General features: G+C 37.8%; 1 protein-coding gene across 2 annotated transcripts in view; it reads left to right on the plus strand.

The window, feature by feature from the left end:
- The window catches only part of PIK3C2G (phosphatidylinositol-4-phosphate 3-kinase catalytic subunit type 2 gamma), a gene marked incomplete at its 5' end in the record, with an annotated part of 348,977 nt that overhangs the window by 7,216 nt on the left and 318,760 nt on the right, over window positions 1-23,001 (plus strand). For both annotated transcript variants that reach the window (XM_081311198.1, XM_081311197.1), the window contains 2 exons: window positions 10,740-10,897; window positions 22,686-22,800. In XM_081311198.1, the coding sequence (XP_081167324.1) occupies window positions 10,740-10,897; window positions 22,686-22,800 (273 nt within the window). The remainder of the gene's footprint in view (window positions 1-10,739; window positions 10,898-22,685; window positions 22,801-23,001) is intronic.

Genomic DNA, 23,001 nt, shown 5'->3' on the forward strand with positions numbered 1-23,001 from the left:
AAGAAAGATAGTAGAATGAAACAGACATTATTGGGGGATCCAACATGGCAGTCGGCGAGGAAGCAGCGATTCCAATGTCTCCACATTAACGAGATCAGAAAGACCCATTGGAACAGCAGCAGTCTACCTACTGAGGAACTTCTAGCAAAATTCCATTAAGAGGGGACCTGCCGGGAATTGGTAGGTTTATTAGAAGTGTCAGTTTGTCCCAGACAAGTGGATCTTGGCTGGCCACGCGGGCGCAGAGGTCCAGTCCCGCAGCGACCAGCTGCTTTTGCAAGCGGCCGGCGGCACAGAGCGGCGCGGCCCGCCCGAACCCGCAGACGGCACCCGCCATCCTGCCGTCCCGGGGAGGCCCTCGCTCTGCGAACGGCCACCACGCCTGCCAGGCTCGTAGCCACGCGGCCGCAGCTGCCCGGCTCTACAGGCGGCCCCCCGGCCGGTGCAGAGGTACAGTCCCGCGGCCACCAGCCGCTTCAGAAAGTGGCCGGCGGCCCCGAGCGGCTCGGCCCACCCGAACCTGCAGACAGCACCCGCCATCCAGCCGTTCCGGGAGGCCCCGCTCTCGCTCAGCGAACGGCCACCCCGCCCGCCCGGATCTTAGCCACGCGGCCGCAGCTGCCCGGCTCTACAGGCAGCCCCCAGCGGCCCGGCACAGCGAGAAGTGTCCCTGCCTGGCCCAGCAGACAGCCTGTGCCCTCCCGGCTCTACTAACAGCCCCGCCCACCCGGTGAACGGCTCCGCCCCCTGAGACAGCGTGAAGGGAATCTAAAAAACCCTTTATGAAATAGCGAACTGGGAGCTAAAACCAGAGATTGTGTCAGACCAGAGACAAGCCAGTTCCACCCCTCCCTTCGGACACTCCGGCAAGGAGCCAGGGGCCCGCCATAGCAGAGAGGGGAAGTCACCAAAGTTCGGCCAAAGAGATTCCTTCCCAGCGGAATCTACTTTAGCAGGTGTGTGACTCCCACCCACACCAGATACAAACAACCGGGAAACTTCAAAATCTCTCCGTGGGCGTGACCGTAAGGGCCAAAGGACTCTCGACCCCCAACTCCCCCTACTGCCAGTGATGAGGGCGTGACTGTAGGGGCAGAGGGAAGCAGAGAAGACTCCCCACCCCCAAATCCCCCAACCGCGAACTGAGAGGGTGTGACGGTAGGGGCGGAGGGAAACAGAGGACACTCCAGACCCCCAACTCCTCCTACCGCCAGCAGTGTGGTTCTGACTGTAGGGGTTGAGGGAAGTAGAGGGGATCCTCGACCCCCAACTCCTATTACCACCAACAGCGACACCAATGGTCTTAGCTGCCAGATTCTGAAGGTGTGCCCACCAAAGGGGTCCGGAAAAATTAAACAATTGACTCCCAGACCACAGCTCCACAGCACTGGGGCTTAGATGAATGATAGCAAGAGTGCTCAGTAGTTAGGGAAATAGAGCACTCGGTGGGGCTGAAATTGTAACCAAATCCTTGGGGAACTGCCTCCGGTGAGCAGGACCTGGCTGTCTGGCAGGAGGAAGGGGAGGAGGGGCAGTAGAAGTGAAACGGCTCTGGACCAACAGGATTGAGAGACTCCCAGGAACCACCTTACAGGGATTGCTGTTGACACATTGAGGGCAAAACTCAGCCTGGAGGGCACAGCTTTGCCTACGGGAAGAGAAAAAAATGGATCTCTAAGACCTAATTTTATTTCCTATTTCATTTTAATTTTTTCTCTCCCTTTTCCCTCTCTCTCTCCCCTTCCAAGTTTTACTGCTCTTTCCATTCTCCTCTATGCTATCTATCTCCCTCTCCTTCTTTCTTTTCAAGAGCACCTACCTTCCCCTTCCCCCCAACTTTCATCCCAAGCATTACGTACTCCATTTCCCATAACTATCTAAATACAAATAGGTGTGCACCCTCCCCCTGCGCCTGCAAGGTAGCCGGACCTGCAACCCACCAGCAGGTCAGGCCCACCAACCTGGGAGTGGCAGAGCCGCCCCACGCGCCTGCAAGGTAGGCGCACCTGCTACCAACTAGCAGAACAGGCCCAGCGGCCTGCCAATGTGGTAGGCACAGTGCCCCAATTGGAGGAGGAGCAGAGCCCCTGCCCTTGCCTGCGCGGGAGACTTTGCAACTATACAAGAGTAATACAAATATATAGGGAGAAAATTCAATAACACAACAGTCTCAGTAAGCAGAAAGAAATGAGAACAGTATGAAGAGACAAGGAAAGAAAGGACCACAAGCAATGCAGGTCAACTCAACGTTAGAAGAGGTAATATCTGCAGCAGATGGAATGTCAGATAAAGAATTCAGGAGATACATGCTTCAGATGATCTGGAGTCTCAAGGAAGACATTAGACAGCAAAATCAGACAATGAAAGATCTCTTCAACAATGAAATACATAAACAAATCCAGGAAGCAAAAGATCAACTATACAGGGTGATAGAGGTTATAAAAAACAAACAAACAGAAATCCTAGAAAGGCAGGAAGCAATAAACCAACTTAAAAACTCAATTGAGAATACTACCAGCAGAGTAGAACACTTAGAAGATAGAACATCAGACAATGAAGACAAAGTATTTCAACTTGAAAAGAACATAGACAGCTCAGCAAGACTGTTAAAAAACCATGAGCAGAAAATCCAAGAAATATGGGGTAACATTAAAAGACCAAACTTAAGAGTCATTGGGATACAGGAAGGCACAGAGCTCCAAACCAAAGGAATGAGCAATCTATTCAATGAAATAATTCGAGAAAACTTCCCAGACTTGAAGAACGAGACAGAATCCCAAATCCTAGAAGCCTACAGGACGCCGAATGTGCATAATCATAAGAGATCCACACCTAGACACATTATAATGAAGATGCCCAACATACAGAATAAGGAGAGAATTTTAAAAGCTACAAGAGAAAGGAAGCAGATTACATTTAGGGGTAAACCAATCAGGATAACAGCTGATCTCTCAACACAGACTTTGAAAGCTAGAAGATCCTTGAATAACATATTTCAAACACTGAAAGAAAATGGGTTCCAACCAAGAATTGTGTATCCAGCAAAATTAAGCTTCAAGATGGAAGATGAAATTAAAAACTTCCACAATAAACAAAAGTTAAAAGAATTTGCAGCTAGAAAACCATCTCTCCAAAAAATCCTCAGCAAAACATTACAGGAAGAGGAAATGGAAAATAACAATGAAAACCAACAGTGGGAGGTAGGACAGTAAAGGGGGGAAAATGATCAAAGAGGAAAACAAACCATATTCAGTAACATAAATAAACAAATATGGCTGGAAGGATAACCCATATCTCAATAATAACCCTAAATGTTAATGGCTTATACTCACCAATTAAGAGACACAGGCTAGTAGAATGGATCACAAAACATGACCCAACAATATGCTGCCTACAGGAGACGAATTTGATAGGAAAAGACATACATAGACCGAAGGTGAAAGGTTGGGAAAAATCATATCACTCATATGGACTTCGGAAACAAGCAGGAGTGTCCATACTCATATCAAATAAAATAGATTTCAAGCCAAAGTTAATCAAAAGGGATAAAGTGGGACACTATATACTGCTCAAGGGAACCATACACCAACAAGACATAACAATCGTAATATATATGCCCCAAACAATGGTGCAGCTATGTTCATCAAACAAACTCTTCTTAAGTTCAAGAGTCTAATAGACCACCATACAATAATCATGGGAGACTTCAACACACCTCTCTCACCACTGGACAGATCTTCCAAACAAAAGTTAAATAAGGAAACTATAGAACTCAATAACACAATTAACAACCTAGACTTAATTGACATATATAGAATATACCACCCAACATCAAGCAGTTACACTTTTTTTCTCAGCAGCACATGGATCCTTCTCAAAAATAGATCATATATTATGTCACAGGGCAACTCTTAGACAATATAAAGGAGTAGAGATAATACCAAGCATCTTATCTGACCATAATGGAATGAAAGTGAAAATCAACAATAAAAGAAGGAAGGAAAAATCATGCATCACTTGGAGAATAAACAATAGGTTACTGAATGATCAATGGGTTATAGAAGACATTAAGGAGGAAATTTAAAAATTCTTAGAGTTAAATGAAAACACAGACACACCATATCGGAATCTATGGGACACATTGAAAGCAGTTTTAAGAGGAAAATTCATTGCATGGAGTTCATTCCTTAAAAAAAGAAAAAACCAACAAATAAATGAGCTCACACTTCATCTCAAAGCCCTAGAAAAGGAAGAGCAAAACAACAGCAAATGTAGCAGAAGGCAAGAAATAATTAAAATCAGAGCGGAAATCAATGAAATTGAAACAAAAGAAACTATTGAAAAAATTAACAAAACTAAATGTTGGTTCTTTGAAAAAATAAATAAGATTGACAGACCATTAGCCATGCTAACGAAGAGAAGAAGAGAGAGAACTCAAATTACTAGCATACAAGATGAAAAAGCCAATATCACAACAGACACTTCAGAAATACAGAAGATAATCAGAAATTATTTTGAATCCTTATACTCCAATAAAATAGAAGATAGTGAAGGCATCGATAAATTTCTTAAGTCATATGATCTGCGCAGATTGAGACAGGAGAATATAGACAACCTAAACAGACCAATATCAATTGAGGAAATAGAAGAAACCATCAAAAGATTACCAACTAAGAAAAGCCCAGGACCGGATGGGTATACAGCAGAGTTTTACAAAACCTTTAAAGAGGAACTAATACCAATACTTTTCAAGCTATTTCAGGAAATAGAAAAAGAGGGAGAACTTCCAAATTCATTCTACGAGGCCAACATCACCCTGATTCCTAAACCAGACAAAGACACTTCAAAGAAAGAAAACTACAGACCTATATCTCTAATGAATCTAGACGCAAAAATCCTCAATAAAATTCTGGCGAATCGGATACAAAATCATATCAAAAAATTGTACACCATGATCAAGTAGGATTCATCCCTGGGATGCAAGGCTGGTTCAATATACAGAAATCAATAAATGTTATTCACCACATCAATAGACTTAAAAATAAGAACCATATGATCATCTCGATAGATGCGGAAAAAGCATTCGATCAAGTACAGCATCCCTTTTTGTTCAAAACTCTCGAAAAAATAGGGATAACAGGAACATACCTCAACATTGTAAAAGCAATCTACGCTAAGCCCCAGGCTAGCATCATTCTGAATGGAGAAAAATTGAAGGCATTCCCTCTAAAATCTGGAACAAGACAGGGATGCCCTCTCTCACCACTTCTGTTCAACATAGTTCTCGAAACACTGGCCAGAGCAATTAGACAGACGAAAGAAATTAAAGGCATAAAAATAGGAAAGAAGAACTTAAATTATCACTATTTGCAGATGACATGATTCTATACCTAGCAGACCCAAAAGGGTCTACAAAGAAACTATTAGAGCTAATAAATGAATTCAGCAAAGTGGCAGGATATAAAATCAACACGCATAAATCAAAGGCATTCCTGTATATCAGCAACAAACCCTCTGAAATGGAAATGAGGACAACCACTCCATTCACAATATCCTCAAAAATAATAAAATACTTGGGAATCAACCTAACAAAAGAGGTAAAAGACTTATACAATGAAAACTACAGAACCCTAAAGAGAGAAATTGAAGAAGATCTTAGAAGATGGAAAAATATACCTTGTTCATGGATAGGCAGAACTAACATCATGAAGATGGCGATATTACCAAAAGTTCTCTATAGGTTTAATGCAATGCCAATCAAAATCCCAATGGCATTTCTTGTAGAAATAGAGAAAGCAATGATGAAATTCATATGGAAAAATAAAAGACCCAGAATAGCAAAAACAATGCTAAGCAGGAAGTGTGAAACAGGTGGTATAGCGATACCAGACTTCAAACTATACTACAGAGCAATAGTAACAAAAACAGCATGGTATTGGTACCAAAACAGGCGGGTGGACCAATGGTACAGAATAGAGGACACAGAATCCAACCCACAAAACTACAACTTTCTTATATTTGATAAAGGGGCTAAAAGCATGCAATGGAGGAAGGATAGCATCTTCAACAAATGGTGCTGGGAAAACTGGAAATCCATATGCAACAAAATGAAACTGAATCCCTTTCTCTCACCATGCACAAATGTTAACTCAAAATGGATCAAGGAGCTTGATATCAAACCAGAGACAAGGCATCTGATAGAAGAAAAAGTTGGCTAGGACCTACATACTGTGGGGTCGGGCTCCAAATTCCTCAATAGGACACCCATAGCACAAGAGTTAATATCTAGAATCAACAAATGGGACTTGCTCAAACTAAAAAGTTTTTTCTCAGCAAAAGAAACAATAAGAGAGGTAAATAGGGAGCCTACATCATGGGAACAAATGTTTACTCCTCACACTTCAGATAGAGCCCTAATATCCAGAGTATACAAAGAACTCAAAAAATTAGACAATAAGATAACAAATAACCCAATCAACAAATGGGCCAAGGACCTAAACAGACACTTCTCAGAGGAGGACATACAATCAATCAACAAGTACATGAAAAAATGCTCACCATCGCTAGCAGTCAGAGAAATGCAAATCAAAACCACCCTAAGATATCATCTCACTCCAGTAAGATTGGCAGCCATTATGAAGTCAAACAACAACAAGTGCTGGCGAGGATGTGGGGAAAAGGGTACACTTGTACATTGTTGGTGGGACTGCAAATTGGTGCAACCAATTTGGAAAGCAGTATGGAGATTTCTTGGAAATCTGTGAATGAAACCACCATTTGATCCAGCTATTCCCCTTCTGGGTCTATTCCCTAAAGACCTAAAAACAGCATGCTACAGGGACACTGCTACATCGATGTTCATAGCAGTACAATTCACAATAGCAAGACTGTGGAAGCAACCTAGATGCCCTTCAATAGATGAATGGATAAAAAAAAATGTGGCATTTATACACAATGGAGTATTACTCTGCATTAAAAATTGACAAAATTATAGAATTTGGAGGGAAATGGATGGCATTAGAGCAGATTATGCTAAGTGAAGCTAGCCAATCCCTAAAAAACAAATGCCAAATATCTTCTTTGATATAAGGACAATAACTAAGAACAGAGTAGGGAAGAAGAGCATGAGAAGATGACTAATATTAAACAGGGATGAGAGGTTGGAGGGACAGGGAGAGAGAAGGGAAATTGCTTGGAAATGGAAGGAGACCCTTAGGGTTATACAAAATTACATACAAGAGGAAGTGAGGGGAAAGGGAAAAATAATACACAGGGGAGAAATGAATTACAGTAGAGGGAGTAGAGAGAGAAGAGGGGAGGGGAGGGGAAGGGAGGGGGGATAGTAGAGGATAGGAAAGGCAGCAGAATACAACAGACATGAGTATGTCAATATGTAAATCAGTGGAAGTGTAACTGATGTGACTCTGCAATCTGTATACGGGGTAAAAATGGGAGTTCATAACCCACTTGAATCAAAGTGTGAAATATGATATATCAAGAACTATGTAATGTTTTGAACAACCAATAAAAAAAAAAGAAAAGCAAGTATAGTGGAGAAAGCAAGAATATATTATTTCAGTTCTTCTAAAAGAAATTTGGGTCTGGGTGGGGTTAAAAGTCCTCTAAGTTATCATGAAGGGAGTAATCATCTGAGAACTATCATTTAAATAGTCTTTAATCAGGGAAATAAAAATCAGACAAGAGGAAAAAAAAGAAACAGACATTATTACTTTATGTATATATGTGACTGTATGACCAATGTGATTCTACATATGTATAGTCAGAAAAATAAGAAATTATATCCCATCTATGTATGATAAATCAAAGTATATAAGTGCATTCTACTGTCATATATAACTAATTAAAACAAATAAAAATTTAAAAAAAATTGCAAAATATCTTTGAAAGAAATTTATTTTTAAAAAGAAAAAGTAATTTTTTAATTTCTTGCTCAGGTTTAAAGTTATCACTATCCATTCTTTTGGGAATACACTAATCCCTCTAATAAAATTGCTAGAAATTTGCCACTTTAAGTCTAAATTGTGGTCATTCCTACCTGTTAAGCATGAGAAATAGCTCTCATAATACTATAAGACATCATTCCTTGGAATAACACACTGACAGAGCACTTATTATGAGCTCATCTGGCAGCTCTTTTTTTTTAAAGCATACTTTTATATTCTTAGGTCAAATCTGATAGATGCAGTAGTAACATAAAAATGTTTTATGTGATGTTATGTTAGTAACTTATTTTGGTGCATTTTCCAAACTCTTAAATAAACTTTTTATCAGTGGTGTTTTCTGCAATAACCATAAGAACTAAAACAAACAACCAAGCATTAACCTTAGAGTAGTGAAAAGGAGACATAGGTTATGTTCACACTTACTTTTCTCAGTCTATAATAACTTTTACTTAAAAACAGTCATTTTTAAATGATTAAATGTTTATATTCATAGTTACATTATACACAAACATACTATTCATTCATTAAATATTTTTGAGGATCCACTATGTGCAGGGCATTTTTAATTCAAAAGGAGATGAAATTGAATTTAAACTTATTGTGTAGCTTGGCTTTTATCAAAACCAGGAAAGTCATAATAGAACAGATTTATATATCTAATTACACTTATTTTTCCTAATACTTAAATAAGCATACTTCAATATGTTATTCACATTTCTTTTCTACTCCTTTAGAGAGATTTTATAATTTGTTGGCTTTGGTTTCTTATGACATACTTTAAAGCCATCTCTTTTAAGAAATTGAAACATTCTTACAAAAAATGTTATATAATGCTATAGCATATGCATGTTTCTGATCCACAGAAGCTCCTCAACAAAGGTTTACAGAAGAATGAAACACAAATTTACATTTTAAATTTAATTTCCCAAATGGTTTAAGCTGAAATCCTGAATGCATTGAGTAGTATCACATCAGAGAGTAAATGCTTGTCCTAAAGCCTCTCCAACCAGGATTCCAGTCTAGACCTTTGTGGTAGGGAGTAACAAAGGAGAGTGGCCCCCATATTTATGCTGAGCCATGGCTCTCAAACTACACTGCCAAAGCAGCAGCAGCAGCAGCAACTGATTTGAGAACTTAATTTTAGGGTAAGTTTGGGGCCCTTCACAGATATATTGAGTCAGACTCTGTGGGAATGGGACCCAGAGCACAAGCAGATACTGATGTAAAACGGGCCCATTGAGTGACTATGCACTTGTCCATCAGTCAATAGAGACACTATTTCAATGGGGAATCTGAAGAGTTAAACTATGAGCTACTTTAAGGGCTGGACACTATTTTAGCACTGCATAAATATAGTGAGTGCTAAGAATGCAAAGTATAATATAGAATGTATAATTTTCCATTTAGAAAGAGGTTAGGTATCAGAATAATTGACACTAAAAACCCTGCAATTACATTTTCATCATCAAAAGCTTTTTAAATGTCTACTTGTGTTTTAGACAACTTTTTCACTGCTGTGACTAACAAACCTGATCAGAACATCTGTAAAGGAGGAAAGTTTTATTTAGGGGCTCACAGTTTCAGAGATCTCAATCCATAGACAGCAGACACCATTTCTCAGGCTCAAGGTGGGGTAGAACAAGATGGCAGAAGAGTATAGCCAAGGGAAGCAGCTCACTTCTTGATCAGGAAGCAGAGATAGAGATTCCAAGCCCCAGATACAAAATATATACCCCATAGCCATGCCCGCAATGAACTGCCTCCTCCAGCCACATCCCACCTGTCTCCAGTTACCACTCAGTTAATCCCATCAAGGATTAATTCACTGATTAGGTTAAGACTCTCACAACCCAATGATTTCTCTGGACCTTCTTGTATTGTCACACATGAGCTTTGGGGAATAACTCACATCCAAATTATAACAACTTGTAAATATGTTTATATTATTCTACATGTGGACATAAAACATATATCTATAAGAATTAAGTTATAGTAATATACAATGATAATTATGCTACTTTACATTGCTCCATACTCTAAAATTTTACATGGCTTTTCTTTTTTAACCCTCACAAGAAGTCTTTGAAGTAGATATTAACCCCCACTTTAGTGCAAAGTAACTAGTCAACTAAATTGCCTCTGGCAATTCCTAAGTGGAGACATCAGGATTCAAATTCAAGTCTTCTGCCCCAAGAATAAACTATTTTGCAATTCCTTGACTCATTTATGTAGTAAGTAATTGTTTAGAATAGATGCATGACTTCTAGGCTTGATTATTTGTGGAAAATCCAAAAATTCAAAGAAAACAAAAAGACAAAACTAATGTTTATAAATTAGACACAAATAAGGAATTTATTTACCAATATCTCTAAATCCAAATGAGTGACTTGTACTTTGACAACACAAGGCACGAGAAAAATCCAAGGGGAGGAATTCAGGCATCAAAAGAAAAGGAAATGATGCAAGTAATAATGTTCAGAGTGAATTGTCATATCTTACATTTATGAAAATGTACTCTTAATTATTTCAAATGAAGGGCTCTCGGGAAAGCCTGGAGAACAGAGCTTCACACTTGTTCTTGATACAAGTGTAATCTCTACCAACTGACCCAAGTGAATTCACTGTACCACAAATTAGTAACTGAAGGTTTTCATGTTTTAAATTTTGTAAAGCAAAACACTGCAGAAGATCTTTAAAATTACTTTGTGAATGGTACTTTTAAAATGAAATCATGCAGATCTTGTCCTAAGCATTTTTCTTCCATATACTTTTCAGAGTGAGAGAGGCATATCATGCAGCTGACATGAATTCCAACTCTGGAAAGATCTGGAGCATCACTACAGCATTTCCATTTCAGCTCTTTTCTAACACCAAGTTCAATATAAATATTTTGGCTGAAAATTCAGCACAACTACTTCATCTTATGCCATATGGTAAGCAACTTGTAATTAAATATAAAAATCTTCATGGAGTTGGTATTGATAGCCTTGAAATTAATAAATGCTGCTACAAACATTGATGTGGCTGCAACACTACAGTGGACTGATTTTAAATCCTTTGAGTATAAACTGAGGAGTGGGAAAACTAGGTCAAATGGTAGTTCCATTCCAAGGTTTCTAGAATGGTTGCACCCAAATGGGCCAAGGACCTGAACAGACACTTCTCAGAGGAGGACATAAAATCAATCAATAAGTACATGAAAAAATGCTCACCATCGCTAGCAGTCAGAGAAATGCAAATCAAAACTACCCTAAGATACCATCTCACTCCAGTAAGATTGGCAGCCATTATGAAGTCCAACAACAACAAGTGCTGGCGAGGATGCAGGGAAAAGGGTACACTTGTTCATTGTTGGTGGGACTGCAAATTGTTCCAGCCAATTTGGAAAGCAGTATGGAGATTTCTTGGAAAGCTGGGAATGGAACCACCATTTGACCCAGCTATTCCCCTTCTCGGTCTATTCCCTAAAGACCTAATAAGAGCATGCTACAGGGACACTGCTACATCGATGTTCATAGCAGCACAATTCACGATAGCAAGATTGTGGAACCAACCTAGATGCCCTTCAATAGATGAATGGATAAAAAAATGTGGCATTTATACACAATGGAGTATTACTCTGCTTTAAAAAATGACAAAATCATAGAATTTGGAGGGAAATGGATGGCATTAGAGCAGATTATGCTAAGTGAAGCTAGCCAATCCTTAAAAAACAAATGCCAAATGACTGCTTTGATATAAGGGGAGTAACCAAGGTCAGGGTAGGGACGAAGAGCTTGAGAAGAAGATTGACATTAAACAGGGATGAGAGGTGGGAGGGAAAGGGAGTGAGAAGGGAAAACGCATGGAAATGGAAGGTGATCCTCAGGGTTATACATAATTACATATAAGAGGAAAGGAGGGGTAAGAGTAAAATAATAAAAGTGGAAGAAATGATTTACAGTAGAGGGGGTAGAGAGAGAGAAGGGGAGGGGAGGGGAGGGGAGGGGAAGGGGGATAGTAAAGAATAGGATAGACAGCAGAATACATCAGTCACTAGAATGGCAATATGTAAATCAATGGAAGTGTAACTGATGTGATACAGCAATGGGTATACGGGGTAAAAATGGCAGTTCATAACCCACTTGAATCAAACTGTGAAATATGATATATTAAGAACTATGTAATGTTTTGAACAACCAACAATTTAAAAAAAACATATTATAAAAGCTTAAAAAAAAAAAAAGAATGGTTGCACCGATTTGTAGTCCTACCAGCAATGTATGAGTGTGCCTTTCCCCCCACATCCTCACCAATATTTAGTATTACTTATATTCTTGATAATTGCCATTTTGACTTGAGTGAGTTGGAATGTTAGTGAAATTTTAATTTTCATTTCTTTAATTACTAGAGATGGTGAACATTTTTTCGTTTCTTTCTGAATATTATTCAGAATAAGTATTACCATCTTTATTACCATAAAGAAGAATGAAATTATGGCATTTGCCAATAAATGGAGGGAACTGAAAAATATCATGCTAAGTGAAATAAGCCAATCCCCAAAACCCAAAGGCTAGATGTTCTTTCTGATATGTGGATACTAACTCATAACAAGGTAGGGTAGAGGGGGGAAAAACACAATTCATTGGATTAGACAAAAGGGAATGAAGGGAAAGGGCTGGGGGGGAGGGATGAGAACAGCAAATGACAATAGAATGACATAACTTTCCTATCCTTATATATAAAAACACAACCAGTGTACTCCACATCATGTACAACCTAATTAGAATAATATATACTCCATGTGTGTATATTATTTCAAAATACATTGTACTGTCATGTATATAAAGGAAAAATATAGGAAAAGACATACACAGGCTGAAGGTGAAAGGATGGGAAAAAATATACCATGCACACGGTCCTCGTAAGCAAGCAGGGGTGGCCATCCTCATATTGAATAAAATCGACTTCAAGACTAAGTTAATCAAAAGGGATAAGGAAGGACATTATATACTGTTAAAAGGAACCATTCACCAACAAGACATAACAATTATCAACATTTATGCACCAAATAATGGTGCTGCGACATTCATAAAACAAATTCTCCTCCAGTTCAAGAATCAAATAGACCACAACACAATAATCATGGGTGACTTCAACACACCTCTCTCACCATTGGACAGATCCTCCAAACAAAAGTTGAATAAAGAAACTATAGAACTCAATACCACAATCAATAACCTAGACTTAACTGACATATATAGAATATATCAACCATCATCAAATGGATATACTTTTTTCTCAGCAGCACATGGATCCTTCTCAAAAATAGACCATATATTATGCCATAGGGCAACCCTCAGTAAATATAAAGGGGTGGAGATAATACCTTGCATTTTATCTAATCATAATGGAATGAAACTGGAAATCAATGATAAAAGAAGGAAGGAAAAATCCTACATCACATGGAAAATGAACAATATGTTACTGAATAATCAATGGGTTACAGAAGACATAAAGGAGGAAATCAAAAAATTCTTAGAGATAAAAGAAAATTCAGACACAACATATCGGAATCTATGGGACACAATGAAAGCAGTTTTAAGAGGGAAATTCATCGCCTGGTGGTCATTCCTCAAAAAAAGAAAAAACCAACAAATAAATGAGCTCACACTTCATCTCAAAGCCCTAGAAAAGGAAGAGCAAAACAACAGCAAATGTAGCAGAAGGCAAGAAATAATTAAAATCAGAGCGGAAATCAATGAAATTGAAACAAAACAAACTATTGAAAAAATTAACAAAACTAAAAGTTGGTTCTTCAAAAAAATAAATAAGATTGACAGACCTTTAGCCATGCTAACAAAGAGAAGAAGAGAGAGAACTCAAATTACTAACATACGGGATGAAAAAGGCAATATCACAACAGATGCTACAGAAATACAGAAGACAATTAGAAATTATTTTGAAAACCTATATTCCAATAAAATAGAAGATAGTGAAGACATCGATAAATTTCTTAAGTCATATGATTTGCCCAGACTGAGTCAGGAGGATACACACAATTTGAACATACCAATATCAATGGATGAAATAGAAGAAGCAATCAAAAGACTACCAACCAAGAAAAGCCCAGGACCGGATGGGTATACAGCGGAGTTTTACAAAACCTTTAAAGAAGAATTAATACCAATACTTTTCAAGTTATTTCAGGAAATAGAAAAAGAGGGAGCTCTTCCAAATTCATTCTATGAGGCCAACATCACCCTGATTCCAAAACCAGACAAAGACACTTCAAAGAAAGAAAACTACAGACCAATATCTCTAATGAACCTAGATGCAAAAATCCTCAATAAAATTTGAATACAAAAACACATCAAAAAAATTGTGCACCATGATCAAGTAGGATTTATCCCTGGGATGCAAGGATGGTTCAATATACGGAAATCAATAAATGTTATTCACCACATCAATAGACTTAAAGATAAGAACCATATGATCATCTCGATAGATGCAGAGAAAGCATTCGACAAAGTACAGCATCCCTTTATGTTCAAAACATTAGAAAAACTAGGGATAACAGGAACTTACCTTGGCATTGTAAAAGCTATCTATGCTAAGCCTCAGGCTAGCATCATTCTGAATGGACAAAAGTTGAAGGCATTCCCTCTAAAATCTGGAACAAGACAGGGATGCCCTCTCTCACCACTTCTATTTAATTTAGTCCTTGAAATACTAGCCAGAGCAATTAGACAGACAAAAGAAATTAAAGGCATAAAAATAGGAAAAGAAGAACTTAAATTATCACTATTTGCGGACGACATGATTCTATACCTAGAAGATCCAAAAGGATCTACAAAGAAACTACTAGAACTAATAAATGAATTCAGCAAAGTGGCAGGATATAAAATCAACACGCATAAATCAAAGGCATTTCTGTATATCAGCGACTCCATTCACAATATCCTCAAAAAAAAATAAATAAATAAAATACTTGGGAATCAACCTAACAAAAGAGGTGAAAGATTTATACAATGAAAACTACAGAACCCTAAAGAGAGAAGTAGAAGAAGATCTTAGAAGATGGAAAAATATACCCTGTTCATGTATAGGCAGAACTAACATTATCAAAATGGCGATATTACCAAAAGTTCTCTATAGGTTTAATGCAATGCCAATCAAAATCCCAACAGCATTTCTTGTAGAAATATATAAAGCAATCATGAAATTCATATGGAAAAATAAAAGACCCAGAATAGCAAAAGCAATTCTAAGCCGGAAGTGTGCATCAGGCGGTATAGCGATACCAGATTTCAAACTATATTACAGAGCAATAGTGACAAAAACAGCAGGGAACTTGTACCAAAACAGGCGGTGGACCAATGGTATAGAATAGAGGACACAGAGACTAATTCACAAAGTTACAACTATCTTATATTTGATAAAGGGCTAAAAGCATGCAATGGAGGAAGGATAGCGTCTTCAACAAATGGTGTTGGGAAAACTGGAAATCCATATGCAACAAAATGAAACTGAATCCCTTTCTCTCGCCATGCACAAAAGTTAACTCAAAATGGATCAAGGAGCTTGATATCAAATCAGAGACTCTGCGTCTGATAGAAGAAAAAGTTGGCTCTGATCTACATATTGTGGGGTCGGGCTCCATATTCCTTAATAGGACACCCATAGCACAAGAGTTAATAACAAGAATCAACAAATGGGACTTACATAAACTAAAAAGTTTTTTATCAGCAAGAGAAACAATAAGAGAGGTAAATAAGGAGCCTACATCCTGGGAAAAATTTTTACTCCTCACACTTCAGATAGAGCCCTAATATCCAGAGTATACAAAGAACTCAAAAAATTAGACAATAAGATAACAAATAACCCAATCAACAAATGGGCCAAGGACCTGAACAGACACTTCTCAGAGGAGGATATACAATCAATCAACAAGTACATGAAAAAATGCTCACCATCTCTAGCAGTCAGAGAAATGCAAATTAAAACCACCCTAAGATACCATCTCACTCCAGTAAGATTGGCAGCCACTATGAAGTCAAACAACAACAAGTGCTGGCGAGGATGTGGAGAAAAGGGTACACTTGTACATTGCTGGTGGGACTGCAAATTGGTGTGGCCAATTTGGAAAGCAGTTTGGAGATTCCTGGGAAAGCTGGGAATGGAACCACCATTTGACCCTGCTATTGCCCTTCTCGGACTATTCCCTAAAGACCTTAAAAGAGCATGCTACAGGGATACTGCCACATTCATGTTCATAGCAACACAACTCACAATAGCTAGACTGTGGAACCAACCCAGATGGCCTTCAATAGATGAATGGATAAAAAAAAATGTGGCATCTATATACCATGGAATATTACGCAGCACTAAAAAATGACAAAATCATGGAATTTGCAGGGAAATGGATGGCACTAGGGCAGATTATGCTTAGTGAAGCTAGCCAATCACTAAAAAACAAATACCAAATGTCTTCTTTGATATAATGAGAGCAACTATGAACAGAGTAGGGAGGAAGAGCAGGAAGAAAAGATTAACTTTAAACAGAGACATGAGATGGGCGGGAAAGAGAGAGAAAATGGAAATTGCATGGAAATGAAGGGAGACCCTCATTGCTATACAAAATTAGATATACGAGGTTGTGAGGGGAATGGGAAAATAAACAAGGAGAGAAATGAATTACAGTAGTGGGGTAGAGAGAGAAGATGTGAGAGAAGGGGAGGGGGGATAGTAGGGGATAGGAAAGGTAGCAGAATACAACAATTACTAATAGGGCATTATGTAAAAATGTGGATGTGTAACCGATGTGATTCTGCAATCTGCATTTGGGGTAAAATTGGGAGTTCATAACCCACTTCAATCTAATGTATGAAATATGATATGTCAAGAGCTTTGTAATGTTGTGAACAACCAATAAAAAAAATTTTAAAAAATACAGGAAAATTCTTAAAACCCCTCAGCTTTAGAGAAAAAAAATAAAAAAAAGGAAAAATATAAAAAATATAAAAATAAAAGGACAGAAACTTTAAAAAAAGAAATCAATAAAAATTGCCCTATGAGATACTGTTTTACTCTCAAATGAAATAAGAAAAAAATAGGTGAGAACATTAGTTAACATTGGAGGTGGGAAAGGAGAGGCATGGTCTTCTAGAACACCCTTCAAATAGCTCATCCCAAAACATTTTATTTTCCTACTACAATACTTAATAACAAGTATGGAAAATATCCACATTTTTTAAAATCTAAATTAAAAGATAAGAAATAAAAAGGATATATAAGTGAAAAATGACCATTCCTATTCATTAGGAACAACTATTTCATTCAAAATGAAAAATTGTGCGATAGAATAAGCACTGGTACAAAATCTCTATCCTCACAGTGAGAAGAAGTCTAGCAGTCCTCTACATCCCACCTCAACTAGATTTAGCAGATATGTTGACTAAGTGTCTGTGAGGATAGATCCTACAAATTTGTGGGTTTTTTTTTTTTATGGAACTCATCTGATGGTCTTTACTTTTTCACAGTTGTAGAATATCTTCAAAGAGTTTAAATATTTTATTTCATAGTTTTAGTTGACTATTTTGCAAAACAATATCAGTTCTTTAAACATTTAGTAGCAACTAAATGTGTTTTTACGTGTCAACAGGAAATTATTTCCTGATACATAATAATCCAAGAAATATGTTCTTTTATTTGCTGATTATATTTATGATTATGCTTTCTGCTGGCTTACTCTATTCATGTTTCTGAGCAAGTACAGATGACTACAAACATAGCAATGTTATGTTGGTATACTAGTTAGAACCATCTGGTTTCAAACTAACGGAAACCAACTCCTGGTGGCTTAAGCAGAAAGAAAACATTTTTTAAAGAACATCGGGGTTTCTTATAGAATTTAAAAGTGGGAACTCATCAAATTAGGAATGCACTAAAACCACAAATGACCAACTAGCCTCAAATCCCTTTATGCCCCTGACCTAATTTCCCTGTGTAATTGCTGCCCTGTCTCACTTGCTCTCTGCTGATTCATTCTCTTGATTTTGCAAAACAAGTAAAAAGCCAAGCTTACAAGCATATGTGCTATTTGGCCAGCTATCTAAAGATAGTTCCATTTCTCTATTAGATCCATTCCCAATCTGGAACAGCAGGATTCTGATTGCCCAGTTAAGACCAATGGTTCTGTACCTTGATCCTATCAGAATGGACATGTCCAGGTCATGTTGACCTCAGCTGCTGGAGAAGACAAAATACTTATCAATTAAGGAGCTCACTTCTGTTCTTCAAAGTTATAATATTTAATTTTCAACATATCTCTTAGTATGAAGTTGACAAGTCAGTAACATCTTTTATGAGAAGTTTCAGCAAGGTGATGAGGTTATTGTGTTTAGTATTGAAGAGGCAAAGTGGTCAAGAGGATGTACGAGCCCTAAAAGATGGTAAAAGTCTAAGGAGGAGGAACAGGAATGTTAGGTAGCTATTCCTGCATGAACAGATAGATAGGGTGAAAGGACAAGGAAGGAACACTAAAAATCACAAGGAGCCTTACCTAACATACAAGCATCTGGAAGATGGGAGTCTTGTATGTCAAAATCTCCCCCAGCCTTAATTAATTACATCCCCTTTAAAAAAAGTACCATTTCAGGACTATTTCATCATTATCAATCATAATCCAGTCTCCAGGACTCACTCTTATCACCAAAATTGTGTTACAGCCCCCAATCCCTCTGGTAGCCCAAATATCAAGACCCTCTTGAACAAAATTTAATGGGGATGTTCAAAGAGTAATGAACTGATTTAAGGAGACAGGAAATTGACACAAAACAGAGGGTCTCAATTTCCTTAAAAACTTCAATTCTGTGAGCACCCCACACCATCTTCCTTGCAGGCGATCCATGAAGTTCCTATGCTGTCTGTCAAAGGTCCAGGGGGACCTTGTCAGGACTCTCTGGGCATATTCCTGGGACACCTAATAAAACTGAAATCTGGAGTCCTAGAAGGGCATGCAGCTCTCCTAAGAGGACCCACTTTCTGCCTCAAGAGTGTTCCCTTTTCCTGACTCTTCTGTTAAAATCATGCTTGTCACTCTGAGTGAGATATGTGAAATTGTTCTGGCCTATCACTAGAATCAGGATTTGAAGAAGGGACTCCACAGCTGCCTCAGCTTTGCAGCAGGCTCTACCCTGTAATAGGAGTAGGGACAGAGGAGGGTGACTTAAAAAAATTAATAAAACCATACAGAGTAGATTTTTGCCATGGTTTGGAGGAAAATTTTTTTCTACTTACTTAAATTTAAATGATTGAGAGTAGGGAGGGTGTCTATGAAATAACTGGCAACAGAAAAATTAACAGAAGAAAAAACATATGCAAGTACTTGTAGGTTACTCAAGAGTGAATAACTGAATATCCAAAAGTAAGTGTGTTACATTAATGAACAAAATGGAGGGGTTTTAGGACTTCAATAGGAAATATATATATATGATTTTTTAATGTTAATGAATGGGCAGCTTGTCTCCTCAGAATTTGCAGGAAATTCCCTCTAAGGAGAGGTAATGGAAGCTATATATATTTTAGGGGGTTTCTGCTTTAGTCACATAAGGAAAGTTCAGATAAGATTTAAAATATGTTTTTGCTTTACACCAAAACTGCTACTTTCATCAATTTTATACTAGTGCTTCACTGGTGTTACAGATGTTCCACAAAAGAACAGAAGTCTGAAGGATGCATTAAGAATAACTTGAGTGAAAGATAAAAGCTGTCAGTAGTAATGCAAGAAAAGATGAAATCTAGATAAGTGGAGGAGATAGGTGAAGGGTTTTCATTCAGAGGAAACTCATTTCTTCAAGACTGAGAAAATGGAGTTCTTTGAAAGAATCAGAATTTTTAAACAAGAAATTCTCTGGTCCACAATTCTCAACTATCATTTTGATGAAGATGAAGTTATTTCCAGTTCCAAAGTTGCTTTAGGCCAGTTTTCTTACTGTCAAGTACCTCCCAGCTTTAGATAACCATTGGTTGAACTCTGTATCAGGAAGTCATTAGTGACCCTCAAAGGGTTGTAAATAGAAGTCTATCTGCAAGAATTGAAGATTGATTAAGAACTCTTGGCAGAAGTCTCTTTAAAGAAGTTTGGCAGTAAAGGGAAGGTAAAAGAAATGATATGACAAACAAATAGAATGGATAAGGGGAGATTCTATTGGAAGGTTGAATAGAAGCACTTCATTATGGAAAGAGAAAAATATCTTTAAAGAATGGAATTTAAATAGGTAAAAGAAAAATGGGGGTGGTCATTGACAGAATAGAATTGTAACCCAGTGTAGGAAGAAGGATCACAGTTGAAGGAGTAAATGTTTATTAGAGAGAGAGAGAGAGAGAGAGAGAGAGAGAGAGAGAGAGAGAGAGAGAGAGATTTCTACTTCCAAAAGAGGTGTGAAGGCACAAAGGAGGAAGAGTGGAAAACTAGACTTGAGATATACAGTAGTATAATGAAAGAATCTTAAGGGCTCTTAGCCATTAGTAAGGTGGGTGATATGGTGAAGACAGTGGGAAGGGCTGCATGGAAAAAGACTATAAGAAATTAGGGAAAGGATTTTTTTAGGTGGTGGCTTACAATATGGATAAGAAATTTAACTCATGGATTTCATGGTTGATTTCAAGAATAAAAATGGTATTTTCAAGCTCAGACATGCTGAATTTGAAGTAATAATGAAACATCCAGTGACTAACCTGGAGCGCGTAGTAGGAGGTATCAAACTGTTGGAACTCAGAAATTTATTCTCCAGAGGATGGCTCTTTGCCCTGCTGAGTTCTGTGAACTGATGGAGATTGGAAGGGCTTCAGAAGCTGAGTGCTCTGACCTGCCTTTCTTTCTCCTCTAAGGCAGGCCATGGAAACTACAACTCCTTTCCCCAAAGCCAGCCATAAAACTTACAAATATTACTCTCACGTTCCTTTCCCTTTCTGAGTGAGAACTAGCCATAAAGAAATTCTATGCCCTATCATATTGGATAGTAAATTTAAGACCCTCATTTCCAAAATGTATCCTGCCCCATAAGTTGGAGAATGGAATGCTACACAGAAAAGCCAAGAAGAAACCAACAGGCAAGCCTTGTTGCGTTTTCACCCAATTATCATTAATTCCTACCATTTTTGTCCAACCACAACTCCACATCACTGTCATAACACAAAAAATGTGGAGAGTTTTCCTGTGTCTTTGGGTTTTCTTTTCAGAAGACTCCTGTGTCACATAAAACCTTGATTTAAAATAATATTATCTTTCTTTTCTTGTTATCCTCTCTTTTGTAGCAGTGTTGGTCATGAACTTTATGGTAGGGAAGAAAGGTATAACATTTTTTGCCTCTACGAAACCAAGGCACAGGAGAGAAGAGAAAGGTAGAAATTGGTACAAAATATTTCATGTGACAAAGTAATAATCCATACATGCCCCATATAGTATACAGGGATGTGGTCCTGGAAAGACTGGAGTCAATATTTTGTTTCTTTTTGGTGATACTAAGCTTGAACCCAGTGCCTCATGCACCAAAGCAAACACTCTACCACTGAACTACATCCCCAGTGGAGAGTCAAATTAATTAATTAAACTCTAATACAGGTGCCTTTGGAGATAGTTTGCTGCCACGATATATTGCCAGTTCTCACTCCTCCTTATCAAAGTCCTTATATTTTATGATTTTTCCTATGGCCATATTCACTACTAGCTTCAATTCATAACATTTCATGCCATTTCAGACAATATTTCAAACGTGTGGTGGGTTTAAGACATTTTTCTCATGTCAAAGCATTTCCACCATCCATAATTCTCTGATGATCTTTACTACTTGTTTGTCCAACCATTTCTTTGATAGCATCTTGACCAATCATAAAGCCACACTTTAAATCCAGAGTGATATACTTTTCTTTTCTTTGTGGCATCAATATCTCTTGCACTGCATTTTCTTAGCCAATTTGACCCAAAATCCTCTTCCTACAAACAAAAGATATGGCAGTAAAAGAAGTCACAGAAAAGAGAACAAATAATTGTGACCAAAGCTGAACTCTGACAAATGCTATTGACCATTTGCAGGATGCTGTGCGATTCTTACTGCCTATTGATTATCAGTGAAGTCCACTGCAACTGCTTCCATTGACCCAAATGATGAGATCACAATTGAAACATGGGCTTAACACTTTTCAATATATTGCCAACATTTGTCTTTTTTTAATGTTAGACTTATATCAGATTCCTGAAGGAAATAAACCATACAGTTATAAACCTTTGTCAACAGATGAAGAAACTGGGTCAAAAGGTGAAATAACTTTTCTAGGTGCATCAAATGAGAAATAATAAATCTATATTATTTCCAGGTCTTACTGTCAGAAATTGATAAGCACATGTTAATTGTTCTAGAATTGTTTTATACTGATAGTAGAACTTCTTTTATGCAAAGCTACAGTGTACCAAGGGTTTTAACAAGAGGAACATAATATCTAACTTTGTTATGTTTCATGAAAACAAAACTGATTAAAAGAATTTCAAACAACATTTTCAAATATATCTCTACATCTAACCTGACTAATAAATGAGATGCATCTCATTTTAATTCCTCTTGATGGAGCTAGACAGATAAAATATCTTATACAGTGTTTGCCATTTTTTTATGCTTAAAAACTTTCCCAGCCATCCTTTGATAAGTTCTAAATGACTTATTATTCACCTTTTGTTTTTAGCTAATTATCTTGTCAAAGACCTAATTGAAGAAATTCTCCATTTATGTGCAAATGACCAGCTCTTCCCCAAAGACCATCTTCTAAGCATATGTGGCTCTGAAGAATTTTTACAGCTGTAAGTGTCTTATTAAAGTAAATTTTCATCATTGTTATGACCTGTAAGTGTTAAATAGCAGTATTATTAATTTTTAAAACAGATTTTATGCTAACATTATGCTCTTTGGGGGAAGGGGGTACTGGGGATTGAACCTGGGGCCTCAGGCATCCTAGGAAAGCACTCTATCACTGAGCTATATCCCTAGTCCTCAATATTCTT

This window comes from Spermophilus citellus (genome assembly GCF_964194105.1).
Source record: "Spermophilus citellus genome assembly, chromosome: 10".
NCBI classification, from domain to species: domain Eukaryota; kingdom Metazoa; phylum Chordata; class Mammalia; order Rodentia; family Sciuridae; genus Spermophilus; species Spermophilus citellus.